The sequence below is a fragment of the Epinephelus fuscoguttatus genome, linkage group LG20 (assembly GCF_011397635.1).
Source record: "Epinephelus fuscoguttatus linkage group LG20, E.fuscoguttatus.final_Chr_v1".
Classification (NCBI taxonomy): Eukaryota; Metazoa; Chordata; class Actinopteri; order Perciformes; family Serranidae; genus Epinephelus; species Epinephelus fuscoguttatus.
In genome coordinates, this window is record NC_064771.1 from 34,376,115 (window position 1) to 34,395,927 (window position 19,813).

A 19,813-nucleotide genomic window follows, 5' to 3' on the forward strand; every position below is an offset into this window, starting at 1 on the left:
AACACCCTAAGAGGATTAAAAATGAAGTTTTGCTGACGAGTCCAGAGAAAGTGAGCTGAGGAAATGTGTGCAGCTCACATGATGAATGTGCTCAGAGCGGTTACTGTTGGCAGCTTCCTGTCAGAGAGAAAATGTGATGAGAAGATAAAACATGGAAAGAACACACGACATGTAAGCAACAGATTACTGAAGACATGAATCAGATTAGTTTCTGTGAAGCTGCTGAACGTAAACATGTTTGGGTAAAAAAAAAAACCTAAAAAACAAACGTGTAGTTTCATAAATTCATGATTTTTTTTTTGTAGAAATGAAAACTATTTTTGGTGATGAAACCTGTGATAGTAATTTGTTCATATTATCAACAAAGACTGACTAAAAAATATCTGACCTTTATTTCACAGCAAAAACAAGATGAGCTAAATTAAACGTAAACTTTGACACTGGACAACAGTGGCGAGCATGCATGGTGTGAGAGGGCTGAAGGGCTGTGAGCTCCGAACGGCGTGTAAAACAATGGATTAAACTTCATCAGAAGTCCCATAAATCAACTGTGTGTGTGTGAAGTGAGTTTATACCGGGTAAAAAAAACAACCTGCTGCAACATTGTGCTGCTTCAGATTTCTGTAAAAAACTCCTGAACAATGAACACTGAGAAAATTCAAACCAGGAGAACTTTTAGCTGGTTGTAACTGGTTGTTAATCTGATTACATGCACCGCCCCTAAATGTTACACACTTCAACTTTTAAGAATTTGTTTTCTCAATCTGTTGATTTGTACCCAGATCTGTTGTGGCTTCCTACTGTCACATGATCTTTACCCAACTCATTTTGCAGCATTAGTCAAACCCTCCCAGATCCTCAGTTTATGCTGCGACCAAAAAAACAAACAAACAAAAAAAACACAGAAACATATTTAAGGTAATACATCTATAATTTTCATTTTTCAGTCTGCAGCATCATTTTTGCTCACAGACAACAACCTGGTGAAAACCCAGAAATCAGAAGACAACAGTTTCATCTCCACAACAACAGCAGCCCTTTGTCTTATTCAAGTGTTACAGAGTGTGGTGATGTTACCTGCCAAGAGCAGAAACATATTAACAGTTATCAGGTCATTAATGTGTCACATATTAGCTGTCCATTGATTACTGAAATAAAAGCAGAACACACTGTTATTAAAAAAAAACCGATCAAATCAGATATGAAATTATTTCTTGTCTCGTGCTCAATCGGTCAGAAAAATAGCTGTAGACATTGTTTCTCTTGGCTTCATTTAAAAATATATATATGTGAAGAAAAGTACCTTCTGTCATTAGTGAGACATTTAGCAGCAACAAGGTTTTAATTTATTTTAAAATACACCACTCAGCTAAAAACTAACTGAGCTGCCACAGTGTTTAGTGTCTTTACTCAGAGGAGTCATGTTTTTTTTCTAAATGATGTACTCAACAATATTAAAAAGGTATCAGGCAGTCTTCTGGCTCTTACAGACAAACGCCCACTCCCATCTGTTATTTTTACCCCTACCCCTTGTTTTTCAAGTCCCTCTCTGCCCCTCAAACTCAGATCAAACTCTGCAGGGCTGATCAAATCTAAACTAATATTCTGTTACTACACTGCCTATTTCTCACATAAAATGTCTACAGAAACATATTGTAGTGCACTGTTTGGCTGTAAAATGAAAGTCTGAGAACAGGAACTGGGTGCCATATTGTTTTCTGTGGAAAACAGCATTGGTCCAGTGCTGCGTGGTGCATTCTGGTAGTTGTAGGTTTTCTACCTTTTGAGCAAAGCGAAGGCCACGGCCCTTTTCCTGTTTCCTCTTGTCATGTGGCACCAATTTTAAAAGTATTTTCATTCTCCTGCACGGAGAGCCCAGTTTCAAAAACAGACCATCTTCCCACCAATGAAATACTTCTCTAATTTGTTGAGCACTGTTACGTTGTCAGACAGGATATTTTGTTATTTTGGGTTTTCGTATGTCTTCAATAGAGTTACATTCTGGTTTCACATCAGTTCTATATTATCCTTTAAGTTACACATGTAACTATGGTTCTATGATTTCTGGATGACCAAGAGAGAAGGTTTATAACACCAGAATCAGTTGAAGGTTTAATAAAGTGACTATACACATTAAATAAGTGGATTTAGTGTTTAGTTAATTGGACTGCCTGCTAGCTAGCCAGGCATTGCTAGCACTTAGCTAGCTACTCGTTCCACAACGAGCAGGTGGTGAACTTAATTAGTAGCTTCTTAGCTACTATCTATTCACCATGTCACTTTTTAGCAAGTTAGCTGGTCGTCTAGTCAAAACATTCAGCTAACGTCCCACGCTGATGTTGCAGATCTTGCAGCTCGGGTCTTTCTTGGCGTTGACGGTGGACTGACTCATGAGCTGGTGCCCACTGATCTGTGCCACCGTCCCTAAAGACAGATCCACCGGCTCGGTGTAGATCACCTCCAGGATGACGTCCTGGGCATGACGGAAAGACAGAGAGCCATCCTCCTCATCAGTGCAGCTCAGGAAGCAGTTGTTGGATCTGTCCAGCACTGGTAGCCTCCCTTTACAGAAGGCGTCTCCATCCGAGCCATCAGGAGCCAGGACCACGATGACGTAGTGGTAGGACGTGTACATGCAGTAGAAATCCCCAAAGTAGATGTTGGTGTTGTGGTTGAAGAGGATGTCTGCTTGGATCTGTGCAGGAACAAATACAGTGTAACTGCAGAACTGAAGACCAGTGGAGAAACATCAACAATACAACCAGAAACCAAGGAAGTGAGGTGAACTGTACAACCAGAAAAGGACTGTGAAATGTCAAAAGTACAACTACGGTAGATACCAGTGAAGTAACAACTGTAGAAACACAAACCTGTGGAGCAACATCAGCTGTACAAGCAAACGGTTGTGGAACAACATCAGTTAAGACAACCAGAAACTGTTGGAGCAGTGGAGCTTTATCTCCACACAGTTCAGAGTAATAATGAACCTGCAAAATGTTATTGACAAGACAACAACACAGCACAACACAATGTAATGCAATGCAACACCAGTACAACCTTTCTGTGGCTGTACCTGGAAGCGGAATGGTCCGTATGGGGAGTCCTGGGGAGGTTTTCCTGTGTTGAACTCGGTGTTGCAGCTGAAGAAGATCCCCTTCAGTTTGCCGCTGATGGGTGACCCATGACTGCCGCTGTTGTCTTTGACTGACGGCAGCATGCGCCGGCACTGAGCATCTCTGGAGCGATAAGAGGGGCTGGGGACGGCACACAGTAGGGTTAAAACACAGCTGGATGGATAGAGGACATCAGCAAACGCACACACACACACACACACACCTGGCCTGTTGGAAGTACTCCCTCTGCTGGTTTCTGTAGAAGACGGTGAATGGCAGCATCCTGCCGGCGATGGCCTCGGCTTTCTGCAGCAGCTGGTTCAGATGGACGGTGGAGTAATCTGCAGGCAAATCACACACGAGGACATTTCATACTGTGACAGTACAACAGTGGAGGATTCATTTTCTCATCTGACACAAGATGCTTTTGATCTATGGAAAGATAATTAAAACTAAATATAAATGCAACTAAAAAAGTGCACACATAAAGTGAAGATCTCCACCAGGCGGCCGCTCCAGCTGATCATAACCACTCCAGACAGCCCCTGTTCCGCCCCTTTGTGATGATACATCAAGCTGTCAGAGTAATCATGGAGCCCACACTGTGGCTAACTGCACTCCCTGAAGAGATGTGTTCATATTTTTGGACAAATAAATACCACTGGTTCCTGTACAGCAGGGTCGGTCTTTGTTTCACTGTTATAATCATTAAAAAGCAAAAGCAGCATGTGTATACATTGAGTAGGCTATATCTTCAGTAGCTAGCTAGCTAACCCTACACTTTTCAGGGTTTGATTTTGGTTTTGGAACAGGGAAGAAACGTTTATCTGTTTCCAACCTCTCCAGGTAACGAGTATCATTAATACACGACCTCTCCAGGAAAAATCACATATTATTCATAACTGGCTTTTAACAGTGTTATCTCTCTGTAGGCTACAGCACAATGAAGCAGGAAATAGCAACAGACAGCAGAACGACAACAGACAAAGCAAAACATTTAACCATGTAGCCTGCTCACTGACTGACTTTTGATAGAGGCACAAATACCAAGAAAAAATGACCAAATTAATAAAAACTGCAAGTCTACAAAACTGAGCTGGTAAAAACACTCCCAGTTAGTTTGACACCATGCTGCAGCTACAGCTGGTGGAACTGTCCCTCCAGGCTCCCTTACAGTCAAGATGGTGGTGAAGATTATAAAAATCATTGATTTATTAATCCTGTATGGTGTCTAACATTAGAGGATCATAACATATAAGGGATGGAATTAATCTGCAGATGCTTTTGTTCAAAATGTGGCCAAACATTTCTATAGATGTTTCTGATCCACAAAAAGGCCAAAATATGTCCTGTAACACACGGCAGGGCTTGCTGCTTTCAGCTGAGATGATTTGATGATGAGATGAATGTGCACACAAAATATTAGGCTCATAGGTCCAGTAGGTTGTGAGATGAGCCTGGTGGAAATAAAAAACACAACTGTCTACAAGATGACTTTAGAACATGTTAATCCATCCATCCATTTTAAACTGTTTATCCAAAGCCGGGTCACAGGGGCGGCAAGCTAAGCGAAACACAAAATGCATCAAGCCCCAATGCCAGTCGCTGTGGGTGGTGGCTTCATGTCATTCACTTGGGCTGAGTCTGACCGGGCCCCATGGCCCAAGGCCCAACCATCACATGCTCACTGGTGAGCCTCCCACCAGGTCTGGCTCCAGAAGGAGGCCCCAGACTGTCCATAATTGATCGATATTATTTGTGGAAGAGCCTCTGATTTCATTGTTGAACAGAAATATCTAACAGGTTTCATGCAGCTGCTGCAGAGAGGATGATGTTAACAGACCAAACTCTTATCCTTCATTCAGAGATCATGAGATGAGTGTGAGTGAATGAAAAGCAAAGAGAGGAGTGTAAGTCTCCTGTCCAACCTGCAGTGCAGAACTCAATGATCTCGCTCCATTGAGAGACGGCGTAGTCTCCATCTGGCTGTTTGGCGGCTGTCTGGACCGAGACGGTGTACTCTGTGCGAGGACTCAGGAACCAGTGACCTCTCACTGTCATCGGCAGGGGGACGGCCTTCGCCACCAGCTTAGTCGGTACGTCCTGAAAAACAATGACACAGAGGAAGGAGGACAGGATTCATTACTAAAAGTGTCTGTCAGCTAAGAGAGACAATAAAAACTAATGGAACAGTCAAAGTTGTCACAGTGAAATTTAAGGTGTGCTGATGGATTCACGTCATCAACTCATGCATTGAGTAACATTACAAGTTAATGTTCCACCTTAAAAGTTGCTGGCAGTCGGCCCAGTGAATGAAGTTATTTTTTTCTCTTTCATTTTATACTTGTAGTTTACTGATGTATGAACAGAGGTTACATAAAACTAGAGTGAGCGTCCTCTACTGACCAATCAGACTGCAGGGTTTCTAGCTCCACCTTTTAGTACCAGATCTGTGTGCTAGGTACCCCAACAGAGGGGGGACCAAACATGGGGAAGCTAGGAACGCTTCTGTTGGTACCATGGAAATGGGAAAAAATGTGAACTAAACTGAACTGAACTGCTCGGTGGAAACAGGGCTTTTGTGTCTTATGTATTGTTGTGGTGGACAAATAAGCAAAATTAATAAGATTTAATCAATGTTTAAACATAACTCACTTTTTGACTCTGGTGAGTTTGGTGAAAAGATTATTTATGTTGAACCAACCTTGTGTTTAAACTTGTTCTCCTTCCTGTTCTCCTTCTTGTTGAGGTCGATGAAGTAGTGTGTGATCCTGTCTCTGCCTCTGCCGTCCATGTCCCAGCTGATCTTGAACGAATCACAGGTGATGTTACTGATCCGGATCTGCTGAGGAACCGGCAGGTCGTCCACGTCCCCAATGTCGCTGTCTGCAGATGCTGTGCCTGAGGAGTCAGTTCACATGCATCAACACACAGGCAGCAACATGTGTACATGTGCACTGTAACATGCTCTAGACCCTTTTAGGGCCAACGTCACAATGATGTCAGTTTGTTAGCTGGAGGCAAAACATGCCTCTCCCCACAGGGCTGTAGGCTAGATAGGAGTCTTAAATGTGTTTGTCTTGTTGTGTTATTGGAGCCAGAATAGAAGGAGTCATTGCTCAAAACCAGCCGCCACTGCCCGTCAACAAAAACAACTATGGTTAAATGTGATAAGACCAAAGGACTGGACGGAGGCCATCATCAAAAATGCTCACATGTGCAGCGCACACTTCATATCAGGTTAGGGAAAAAGTATTTCCTGTTGTAGGGATGAATAAGGTTATGTGTATTAAGGGTTATCATGTCCACCTCATCAGAAACTGGGGAGGGATTAAGAGGAAGATTGGATTTCTCTGCAACGCTAACTTTTTAGCACATTAGCTAACGTTAGCTTCCATAGCAAAACAAACAAGTGTGGTCCTCCTTTGTAAGATTGGCTTCCTGTGACATCATCCATCCACTGAGTGAGAGCATACGGGTCGGCCAGTCTGGTCCCGTTGGTCAGTGTTTACTTATTCAAGTAACACTGGCGGTCCCGGAGAGTGAGTGACCTGACATGGTGCGTTGGTAAATTCAGTCTGACGCTCTGCACTAAAATGAGAGCCCTGTTGGTGGAAGAAACGCAGCGTTATATTTCTACATGAATGAACCAACGGTTAAGTTAATCACACATTCACTCCGCTCGGCGCTCTGCTGCTCCGTCTCCACAGACAGAGTGTCCAGAGTGCGCTGCTCTGGATAACCCAACGCTACATTCAGACAGCGCTCTGAATTTACAAACAGTACAGTTTGCTCCAGAGTGCGTTCTGGCACTTGGATGAGTATTTCTGAACGCACCGCTTGTATCATCTCCTACCACTGTCTAACACAAGCCAAAAGAACTTGTTAGCTAGCGCTAGCTAATGTCTGTGGAGATTTGTTTTGCCTCCAGCTAAGCCCCGCCCACCAAAAAATGTCATACTGTTTACTAACAGTGAAAGGGTCTACTGGATCCGAAACATAAAGTTTCCTCCTGACAATGTTGTTTCGCCACACTGTTTACCAAATATTTTTTGACAAATAATTGTTTTGCTCAAAGTTAGGATGTTGCTAAAACAGGAGGATGATGTATGACTATGATTGAATCTGCCAGTCATACATCATAAACATGAACATCATAGTAAGCTAGCTAACGCTGGTCAACCTATCTTGTATTTTACCATAGTTGTATCTCTCTTTGTGGTCACCCTTTACTTCAGTTTAGTGTGCTGTTTATTTTCATAATGGCTGCAATCAACACAGTGAATTTCACCAAATCCCACCAGCAGCAACAACGCAACACCCTGGTTGTCTCTCTCACTCCCTCTTTTCTTTACCGGTTCCCAGTCAGAGAGCAAGGTGGGATGGATAGATATATTACTGAAGTCCACTGTCTGAAATGCAGTTTTGGGACATGTGGACAGTTTGCAACATTCACTAGCATCAGCCTCAAACAGGTCCGGACACAACTTTCAGTCAAAAAGTTGAAAAGAATAAATAAATAAGTAAATAAATAAAACAAATCAGAGTGCTGCCTGGGGAAGTGTCAGCGCTGGGAGCTAAGGCGAGAGCAGCTGTTGTGGTGGCTTTTAAGATTCTCAGTCATCCAGGTCACGGTAATCTTAAGTGCTACATCATAGGCAACTGAACTTGGTTGAGTTTTTGGAGATGTTTCACCTCTCATCCAAGGGGCGTCTTCAGTTCTGACATAAAGAAACTCCAGCAAGTCCAGATGCCTACGATGTAGCACTGAAGATGGCCGATGCTGGTAGATGGTGCAACTCCAAAACATCCCATAACTCCGTTTTAAACAACGGACCTCAGCAACATATCTCTCCTTCCTTGACACATCACTACACAACTGACAGCTGCAGCAGGAGGAGGCGGTAAAGAAGTTAACGAGAGAGAGCCGGTGTTGTGCTAATTGTTGACTTATTTGTATTCATCGGACTAAGTTCCATATTGCTGTTTTCCAAACTACAGCAGCTGCAGTCCTGTTGCTCTGGTTATGGATTAACATTACGTCCCACTATTACACACACTCTACTCTCTGTTTAAAATAGAACGTTAACAGTAAGTAAAACTGACTGGAGACTGTCTTTAAAACTGCCCTGCGGTTGTGTGCCTCCCTGAACCAGCAAAGTCAGTTACAGTTTACATCCATGTCTGTCCAGACTGATGTGGAGCCATGACAGTAGACAAAGCTTCAGATGAGTGCTGCTGCAAAGAAGCTACAAATTCTAAAACATGGATGCTTCACGCATAGATCTAAACAATGTCTGTCTTTGTTTTTTCTTTTACGGATTTAGGATGGAAGAGATGGAGTTTGTAAATGTTTGTTCTGTTTCTTCAAAATGAAAAAGGCAGTAAATACAATGTGAAAGACAAACAAACAAAAAAGAAATTGCACCTATTAGAAAACTGCACTTTAAATGAAACCATCTTTCTCTGGTTTTTGCCTTTTGCGTTCATTTTAATTTCAATTTGTTCAATCAAACAATGTTGGAAATTATTTTCTTTTCTTTCAGCAGCAGAAAACTGAGTACACTTTATTAATCGCATGTAAAATCATTATCCTTCAGATTGTTTTCCTCATACGGTGCAGCCCTGTTGTGTATGATGAATTATCTTTTGCACATATTCTGGTAAGCATAAACACAACATTAAAAACAACAACAGCTTTAAGTAAACAGAAATGTGGGCAGCCTCAGTGGGGCCCTGAGAAGATGAATAAAATGGTGTGCATACAGATCTTACTGGTCTGGAGTCCAAACAGAAGTACCAGAGGGCCCTTAGGTGAACAGAGAACAGATCCAGGTTCAGATTAACAGAGGAAAGCAGAGGCACAGAGCAACACAACTGACTGGGGAGACGAGGGCTGATGGGGGAAATGGAGAACAGGTAAGTAGGTGGGCGGGGATGGTCAGGTGACTGGGGCAGGTGGAAAAGTCTGAGGGCCTCTGGTGAACAGGTGGAGAATGACACAAGGGGACTGGGAGAGTAAACTCAGTACGTTTCCATGACATCAGAGAAAATTAATTTATTGTGTCAGTCCCACTAAAACAGGACTTTTAAAATCCACGTGAACATGTTAGTGTGACTGAAATGGTCCTAAAGTGAATGTGTCACAGTGGGACTAACATACCCAGATCATGTGACTCCTGCATGTATACAGTCAATCAGACCCAAACTGGCCGAGGCGCTCTGAGCATGCTCCACAGTTTCTGCCCCGGGCATTGACCCTGAAGTCCAACAGCATTAAATGTGTAAGAGAAGAAGAAGCCGGTAACAACATGGAGAAATCTACATCCATTGGACGGACCAAATGTACAGAGCTGTAAAGTTGTCCACCATGGTACCAGTTAGCAGCTAGCTAACCGTAGCTAACTTGTTTGTCCATTGTTTGGTCTGTGACGTAATAGGTCAACAGGAAAAAGGTCCAATACTAACAAGCTGAAAGGAGTCATATCTCCACCTATCGTAGAGGAGTCGCACATACTTGGCTCAATTAATAGATTCCCCTTCTGTGCTTGTATACTGGGACAAGGACAGTAGGCCAGTTAAATGTCCTCCAGCGAAAACGCCAGGCGCCTCCTGATTTTGATTAAAAACAATCACAAAAAGCCTCCTCCAGCTGCTAAATATTTTCTGTGTGATCGGGGTCTAAAGTGATACAAAAAGAACAGACTCAAGCAAAGTGCAAGTGCCTCAAATTCATAGTTAAGTAAATGTACTTAGTTACATTCCACCAAGGTGAATAAATACAGAGTTTAATGTAACAGGTTGCTACAGCGTGCTTCAAATTATTTTTGACAGATATTAACGTGTGTGTTTAAACACTAAAGTGGATGCTTAGTGTGCGCTCCAGGTTGCATCAAAAACCACATCATAACCACGACATTCATGTAAACAGTCACTGAGTAACACTGGGGCAAAGATTAAGAAGAGAAACCTTTCAGTGGTTCAGTTCATCTGCTCGGAGGGACGAGCTCACTGATGATGTAAGAAGATTATGTCAGAGTCAGTGTGTGTAAGTGTGTGTGTGTGATGATACACACACTGATACATGTCACTGACCATCAGAGCCTCGACAAGAATGCAAGAAAACCTCCACCACTGTGGTCCACACTGAATTATCTCAACCCATGACTTCATGACTTCACACATGACAGCCTATGAATACACATGCTGAATGGCTCCTACAGTAGATAACACACTGACTATGACTGAGTACCTCATACAACCCCTCTTCAAAAGATGTGAAGGCTCTGTGAATATAACACACACTGCCTTTATCCTGTGAGATGTATTTTAAGTTTATATCTTAAATAAAAATCTAAACTTAAACAAAAAAATTCTGATCTTAAAGGGACAGTGTGTAGTGTTTTTAGTTGTTTGTTGGCAAAAATCAATGTCTGCATTCATAAATAAGATGAAAAATAGGACACACACATCCCCGAAGCCCACTGGGTTGGGTGCTGGATCACAAAGTATCAAAAGCATGATGCAATTTTTTATTTTGCGTGACGTTTCGAGTGTGATGCTCTTCCTCAGACTGCTGTCTGAGGAATCGCATCTTTTGGTGTGCGGATCGCTTTTTTCTTTTTTCATGCATTCATAAATATGTCATCATTGGTGTATTATTACCTCCACCAATAATCTGCCTTATTCTCTCTTTATATATATATATATATATATATATATATATATATATATATATATATATATATATATATATATATATATATATATACATATATATATATATATATATATATATATATATATATATATATATACATATATATATATATATACACTAAATCACAACAGACAAAGATATTTCAGGATGATTTGAGCAGAGGAGGATTTCTTTATTCCGCCCTGCTCTGTGTCCAACTTTTGTCCTCTCTCTGTATTCATCTCCTCTCTCTGTGTCTCTGTGTCTCTCTGTCCCTCCAGAGTTCGGCTCAGAAGACAAAAGGCCTCAGAGACTCTGAACAAGGAGCCTGTTGAGGAGGAGGAGGAGGAGGAGGAGGAGGAGGAGGAGGAGAGTTCAAAATGGGACGTCTTATTATGACTCATCTGATGTTTTTAACAGGAAACTAATTAAAACTTTAAAATCTGGAGTGTCCAAACTTTTTGTTCCAGAGGCCACAGGGAGGAAAAAGCCTGAGGTCTCTGTAACTGAAGAGACGGTCTTAATAAGCTACAAATGACCACTGGTGGAGGAAATATGAGGAAGCTTTACTTCAGTAAAGGCACTAATACCACAACTCTGTTAGGGTAAAAGTCCTGCATTGAAAATGCTCCTGCTGAAAAAAGCAGTAGGTATGATCAGTACAATGAAGTTTAAGTGTTAAGAGTATAAAGATGGCCCCTGTGACTGTTACACCACAAATTCCTAATTTCTAAAGTAACAGACTAGAAACTGCTTTTAATGCTGCTTTCACACCTGCGCTGTTTGGTTCAGTTCAATCAAAGTCAGGTCAGTTTGCCCCCTCAGTGCAGTTTGTTAGTGCAGGTGTGAACACACCAAAACAACCAGACTGAGACCTTCTTGAAGAGGTGGTCTCAGTCCGGTTCCAAACAAACTCTGGTGCGGTTGGTTTGTGGTGAGAAGGTGTTCCAACCTGGATGTGAAGCAACTGCAGTCACATGACACATTGTTTGGGTTAAACATGAGCATGTTACAGTCCTGGAGGATTATTAATGTGCACCTCCTCCTGTACTGCCTTAATATGCACATTCAGCACATCCAATGCATCAAAACATTGTTTTCTAGTTGGAGCCGCGCCTCGTTTTCAAACTGTATGCTTTGACTAAAATGAACAATGACAGCAATATAGTCCACCATGAGCAGCACTAAAATCAACCTGCGTAGTTGTCCCTCCATTGTGACATTAGAAAGTGTCACATTTATCTTGCAAGTGTACTCTTCTTCAACGTTTGCTTTACTTCCTGGATTTTTCCCACATGGAAATTCTGGCCAATCAAGAGCAGCTTTCTCACACAAGGCATTTGATCTGGTCCTCTTGTAAATGCTGCCGTGAGAACACCAACCAACTCTAGGCAATTATACAACTTTGGAACAACATGAGTCCCTGATTCAGACCAAAGGAGACGACTCTAGGTCTGACAGCACCTTAAATACTGTCAGTGGAGGAAATATCTTATTTTCAAATAATACATTCCCACTCCGACCTCGTCACATGTCCGCGTTTGGTCATGGACTTTCCACGTCCACATATGACGTCCAAGGTACCCTGGGTGTGTTGGTTGTTGACATTCTGGGACGCCGTGTCAACTTCAGCCTGTTACATGCAATGTCTGTTTTCAAAATACACTTCTGTTTTCACAGGAAATGTACAGTTTGCATACAGCCACACCGCAAGTTCATTTATTATTTAGTTTTTTTCCTTCAGCAACAAACACACACGTGATTATATTTTGCCAGCACACATGCAAAAATATCTACAAAACACATGTGTCTGGTGGCCTTCTTAAATAACCAGTCAACTTTTAGTCCTGATGTTTTCTATATGTTTTTTTCTCTTTAAACTAATCCAGTGAGGCTAATTCATGTCTCAGAAATCAGAATAAAGGTGACAGGTTGTATAAAACAATGTGTGTGTCATGTCTCCAGCAGTGTGTGACAGGTTTAAGGGCTGATTTACGAGCACACACTTAATGATCATCATTTGAAAAGCTCAACATCTCTCTATTTATGCTCTCAACAAATAACTAACGTGAGCAAACTAGGATTTGTCCCCAGGTTCACTGTAAACTCTGACTTATCCATGTGACTGTTAAGAAGCAGAAACATAACTTGTTTCTTCATGTGCAACATGTTAGTCTGGAGGTTTAAACTGGTGTCCTCTCACAGAGTTGATGATTCAAACTAAGCTTTCATCTCTGTCAGAGAAAACTGATCTGAGTTCAGACTGTTTACTTACAACACAGCTACACTCACAGATAACTGAGCCTCCTACCTGCCTGTCAAACACCATCAACCCACAAACCTTCTCCAGTCCGGACTGAGTGGAGTCCTGCGGGGTGAAGCTGTGAAGGCTGTGAGCGGAGCTAGCTGCTAACAGCCACCGCTGCAACTAACAAACTCCACAAATCCATTCAGCAGCTCCACCATCCACAGTCAGACACACACAGCAGATTATTTACTGCTGGATTACAGCTCACAACTCGCATCAACGGAAACTTCCTGGTGCAGACTATTTACTGGAGTTTACCAGCATTTGAAGATAATAACAAGCATGTCCGTTCTTGGCTTTATTCAATAATCTGATAGTTCAAGACCAACATTTTCATCATGTCTCGTCAACGAAAATGAAACGTAGATTTTATCTTACTTTTTATTGTCAAGATCTATTTTTAGCTCGTCATCGTCTCGTCTTCGTCATGGGAAAAAGGTTGTGAAAGACAAACTTTCGTCATAGTTTTCGTCACAAAATTGACACTGCTCATATACTACTTCTCTGTAGAATCATTGATATGATACTTATAAAACACACAAATGTCATGTATTTCAGATTTTCCTCTGGTGACTGGGTTGTCTTTAGTCTCTGCAGCTCTGTGACGTCGAAACACATCAGAAAACCTGCGGCCAAACTAACTTTTCTTACACTTAAATTTTCCCTCAAACTCTTCAAAACACAGCACAGTTTCAGCTGACCTTCCATCCTTCCTCCACCCTCCTCCCCCTCCTCTCCTCCCTCCATCCTGTCGGTGAATGGAGGAGGTGAAGCGTCTATTCACTCACCATGAGGAGGTAATTAGCCACAGTGACTGTGGAGATTCACCAGACTGAAGCTGCTGCCAGAGTTTCGGTCAACAAAGAACAAAGTTCCTGACAAACAGCACAAGTGAAACCTCTTCAGCACATGTCCTCCCTGAGTCTCACCTGCAAGATTATTTATTCCAACATTATTATTACCACAACAGACTGTTGACCTAAACTATGGATCCATCTGACATCACTGGGAAATAAAGGAGAACAAATCTTGGATAGACTTTGTGTCGCTGCTGCAACCTCGCTCTGCTCTGTTAGAAACATTTACATCAACATTCAAATCAGAGCCGCCAAACATCATCTGTCACACAAACCAGCTGCCTCTATATTAAGTCACCAAACTGAACCTGAGTCCTTCTTCTCCATTTCTCATGTTGTTGTCACACATTAAAGTTACACCTCTCATTAAAGCCACTGGGTGGTGAGTTTAATCCTGTCCGGACGTTGAGGTTTGTCTTTATTGAATACTCGGGATGACACACACAGAAAGATCCATCTATCTATGATCCATATTCGCTGATCCTTCATAAGGTTGCACAGGGATAAAGCTGATCCCGGCTTACAGGGGCCGAGCAGGGGCGGGGTCAGAGGGGTGGAAAGGCCCCTTGAAATCTGATTGGTTAACTGTGGTAAGATACAAAATGACTACAGACAGACACAATGTGACTATTAAAAGACACTTAATGACTTCAGACAGACGCGCAGTGGCTACAAAGAGACAGAAACTGACTACAAACAGAGACAGAGTAACTACGAAAAGATGCTTAATGACTACAAAAAGACACAAAGTGACTAGGAATAAAATGCTTAATGACTTCAAAGAGACACACAGTGGCTACAAAGAGACACAAATTGAGTACAAAAGATGCTACATAACTTCAAAGAGGCACAAAGTGGCTACAAAGAGACACAAAGTGGCTACAAAGGGACACAAGGTGACTACGAAAGACACAAAGTGACTAGGAATAAAATGCTTAATGACTTCAAAGAGACATACAGTGGCTACAAAGAGACACAAAGTGACTACAAAGATGCTACATAACTTCAAAGAGTCACAAAGTGGCTACAAAGAGACACAAAGTGGCTACAAAGGGACACAAGGTGACTACGAAAGACACAAAGTGACTAGGAATAAAATGCTTAATGACTTCAAAGAGACATACAGTGGCTACAAAGAGACACAAAGTGACTACAAAAAGACACAAAGTGACTAGGAATAAAATGCTTAATGACTTCAAAGAGATACACAGTGGCTACAAAGAGACACAAATTGAGTACAAAAGATACTACATAACTTCAAAGAGACACAAAGTGGCTGCAAAGAGACACAAAGTGACTAGGAATAAAATGCTTAATGACTTCAAAGAGACACACAGTGGCTACAAAGAGATTTTAAACAACTTTATAGAGACACAAAACGACCACAAAATGGATTAATTATATTATTTCATGTTGGAAAATTTAAAGTTGTTTATTTGGTGGTCATTTCTTACAGTAAATAAATCATCAAACCAATAAAAATGTAAATTTGAACCAGAGCTCCAAATCTGAGTCTTGGCACATGTTTGTTTATCATAATCAACAATGTGAATCGAACCCTTTTTAAACCTTACAGCTGATTTCAGCGTTGAGTGAAGTGTCAGGATACGATACACAGTGTGGACGTGATGATTTCCAGCGCATCATAAAGCAGATTAGCAGATTATACTCAGCTGGCAGCAGCTGTAGTCTGACTGACAATAAAGCAGAGAGACCAACACCAGTGTCCAGGACAGTCAACCTCTCCTGCATCAGTGATGGCAGGCAGGCATACACACACACACACACACACACACACACACACACTGACCTTCCCTGTCACACAGCTGCAGACTCTTCAGCTCCACACTGGGACTGTTCATGTTGCTGTGAGGAGGCTCCATCACATCCACATCCACAGAGTAGCTGATTGAGTCACAGCGAGACGTCTGCAACACAAACAGTGAAAAACAAGATGGAAGTCATGAGTTTAACAGCTGATCTGTTCTGCTGTGAAGCTCCGCTTAGTTTTCACTCTGCTTCAGTCTGACTGTTGCTCGCTCTGTCACTCTGTCTCTCTCTGTGACATCACGGGACGAGCAAGCGGGTAGAGAGAGAGAGAGAGTTACTTTACTGATGACAGTTTTTAATCTCCTTCCTGTCCAGTGTAAACTACGTATTTCCAGATGCGTTGATGTTTGTTTGTGATAAACTGAAGGATGAAGGTTAACCTCCTGAGACCTCAGCTGCTGTTTGCTGTGTAAAACACTGCACAACATCGTCCTTAAACAGAAAGTGTTTTTTTTGTTTGTTTGTTTTTTGTTTGTTTTTTTGAAGGATGTCCTCATATGGGGACTTTGGTCTCATTCATGAAATGACAGGAAATAATAATTAATTGTTATAATAGTCTTTATTTATAATGCACTTTTCAAAGCAGAGTTACAAAGTCTTTTGCATGTCAACAATTAAATCAGACGAGACATGAAAACAACAACTTTTAAAAGAACTGATAAGAGACTGAGGAAATAAAAGACAGTCGGTGACCACCATATATGGAGGTGATAATTACTGTGGTCATGTGTGTGGGTCTCATATGAAGTAAAAACAAATACAATAAAGCCTCCACAAAAATAACATTTAAAGTCCTGTGTGTGATTTATCCTGGCTTCAAATGAGTAGATAAAATCTCTGCTGGTCACTAAGCTAATTTAAATAATGTAACATGCCATAGGCTTGTGCTAATAATGTTAGCGTGTTGTATGTGTTTGGAAAACATGTTCAGTATAAGACAGTTGTTTGTCAGTGAACCCTGTGAGCTGTAATGGAGCTGAAATTTGTAACATTACCTTTGTTAAATGTTGCTGTTGTTCCTGGCTTCATATGAGCAGAGGAAAAAGTTTATACAATGTAAAATGCCATAGGCTTGTGCTAATAACATTAGCATGTTGTATTTGTGGGGAAAATGTGTCCAGATAAAGACAAGTGTTTGTCTGTGAATGCTGCGAGTTATAGTAAAGCTGATTTGTGTATTTGTATTCTTAAAAAATCATTTTAAGCCGTGTTTAATGTGTGTTTAATGTGTTTTGAATCAACTAAACTTTACATCACTTCACAGAAACTCCGCTGCCAGCTCGTGTTTTGGAGGTGTAACTGCAGAGTGACACAGACACACAACAACACAAGTATAAATGCCTACAACGTAGGCTCTACATAGAGCTGACGCACAACTATAAATCCCGCTTTAGGGCTGCTTTTCTCAATTTTTAGATGTACTTGGTTCTCACAGGACAGCCACACCTCAAACATATGATGATCTCATAGAATACGATGTGTTGCTGTAAACAACCCAACAGGATATAAAGGAGTTAAAAAGAGCTCAACCTCAAACATCTACAGCAGGAATATGACATATATACATTAATGCAGCAGGAATATTCATCCAAAAATACATTTTACTGCAACATACAAACATCTACTTCAAGTACTTTAAGAACATTTAGCTGATGCATCCTTTTACTTAAGCAAGGTTTTGAATGGGGGACTTTATCTTGTGTGTTTCTTGTAGTATTTTCAGTGTGGTATTAGTACTTTTATTTTTGGTCAGAGGTTTAAAGTTTTGTTGACCCGTCTGCCCATATCAGGTTCCACTCTCTGTGGACTTAATGTTTTTATAGCAGTGTCGTCTGATTTCTTCCTCTTTACTACTGAACAGTACTAATCACTGCCAGTAGAGGGCGCTATCACTTCAATGCAAACAGATGTTTTGCTGAAAGGACAGATTGTTTTTTTCTCCGCATCATTGTTGTTGTTTTATTATTTATTTATTTGGAAGTGTATGGAGCTAGAACAGTCTCAAAATGAATAAATGCACACAGAAATTCATAAATGCACAAAAAAGGATTCACAAATATATTTATATATATATATATATGTATATATATATATATATACACACACACACACACACACATATATATATATATATATATATATATGACTCAAAACACAAACACATTTTTAATGAACACAAAAATATGTTTCATTCCATATATAAGTAAAAGAAAATCCACATATAAAAAAACAAGATTTATAAACATATTTGTAATGCACACAAAATGTCTTGTTTTAAATTTGTGCAATTTAAATTCACAAAAGTTCGCATGTAAAAGTATTTGCAATTTTCATCAAATACATATTTGGAGGTTGTTACATTGATATATCAACTGTTGAACATGCATTTACAAAGTGCCTTTAATTTAAGTTATTAGGTTAAGGTGTTGAAGAGATGAAGAGATAAGACGGAGCCCTCTCCTCTCCTCTTATATGTTTTACTCACAAGCGTGTGAATTGATTTGGATATGAAGCATCCATAGCGCCAAATAATAAAACAGTAGTTTCTAAAGAGCTAAGATGAAAAAGAATATATATATATAATAATAAACAATCAGCAGCAGTGGTTGCATATAGGGGAAACATTGCATCACTAGTTACTCCATTCCCTCAAAAAATAAATAAATAAATAATAGCAATAAACAACACAGAAAAAATACTCTAGCAGGACAGCAGAGTGTCCCAACACTGTGTATCCCCGGACGAATGCTCAAGTGTGGGTGAGAGGAGTGGAGAGGACCGGCAACGGTAACATAACCTGGGCTTGTAACTATAATCTAATTACTATTACTAATTAATTTCTCCTATTTTTGAGCGTTACATTACTCTGTTACTAAGCCTCAACTTGGAAAATTAAACGGTCCTAAAACTGCACCTTACTCCACCTGGAGTCGCATGCTTTAATGATGTATTATAACACCCCTTGTGGGGAGGCACTTATGTGATTGGCTGTAAAGGAGTGAGACATCTGATTGGCTGCAGACAATCCCCTCTTAGAAAAAATGCATTGTGAATTGAGTCACGTCAGGGGAGTCTCAAAACTCGCACACACACATGCAGGGAAGTTTACAAATTTCAGCGTTTCAGCTTGACGTGTATAAACTGTTGGCGAGTTTAATTTATCACAAAGAGCAACAGATTTTATAAAGTCTTCGTATGTTTTGTGTTTGAAAACCTCAGTTTATCAGCACTGTCAGATAGATGTAGCTAAGCAGAATCACACACACCATCATCTGTGGATTAAAACATCACAGCAGCAGCAGCAGCAGCAACAGGAGGAGGAGGAGGAGGAGGAAGAGGAGGATTACAGGCCGGACTGAAAGTGAATTAAACCAGCTCTTATATAAAGAGATTAACTGCAGAGTCCAGCCAGCTCACCAAACACACATATGCACATGTTTGTACATTAGTTTCCATACTGTATATATTTATTTTAGCCTGTCTGCTGTTCAGCATCTTATTTTGTTTTATTATATATATTTATTCTGTATATATTCTATTTTATTCCTGTATTTCAACAGTTTCACTGTTTTGTTTTATGTCTCTGATTGTCATTTTTAATTTCTACTGAGATCTATAAATTTCATATCCAACAGTTGCTTCTCTGTAACTGTGAAAATAAATAAATAGAAGAACTTGAAACCATCCTCACTTTTCATTAACATAACACACTGACCTAAAGTTCCAGGACTGTGTTAATTTTTCCAGTTGTTTCTGATTTTTGTTGACAAAAATATTTTAGTCTCATTTCTGTTCTGTTTAAATTTTTACATTTCAAGAAATGTATCTGTCATATGCACAACAGTTTCAGAGAGGCAGTGGTTGGAAATTAATATCCTCAGCGGGATTTATGCTTGTGTGGCAGACCCTACGCTGTAGCCTACGCTGTTGTGAGCATTTATACTAAAAAAAGGTTTAGTTGATTCAAAACACACATTAAACACACATTAAACATGGGTTAATAGAG

General features: G+C 40.6%; 1 protein-coding gene across 1 annotated transcript; it reads right to left on the reverse strand.

Moving 5' to 3' along the window:
- Positions 1-1,057: 1,057 nt before the first annotated feature.
- LOC125881375 (phytanoyl-CoA hydroxylase-interacting protein-like) lies at positions 1,058-15,985 on the reverse strand. Its single transcript, XM_049564527.1, has 6 exons — positions 15,788-15,985; positions 5,818-6,014; positions 5,042-5,216; positions 3,337-3,454; positions 3,074-3,254; positions 1,058-2,695 (listed from the first exon to the last, which is right to left on the reverse strand). Exons 1-6 carry the CDS (start codon positions 15,858-15,860, stop codon positions 2,321-2,323), a joined length of 1,119 nt encoding a protein of 372 aa, XP_049420484.1. The 5' UTR covers positions 15,861-15,985; the 3' UTR covers positions 1,058-2,320.
- Between the last annotated feature and the right edge of the window lie 3,828 nt (positions 15,986-19,813).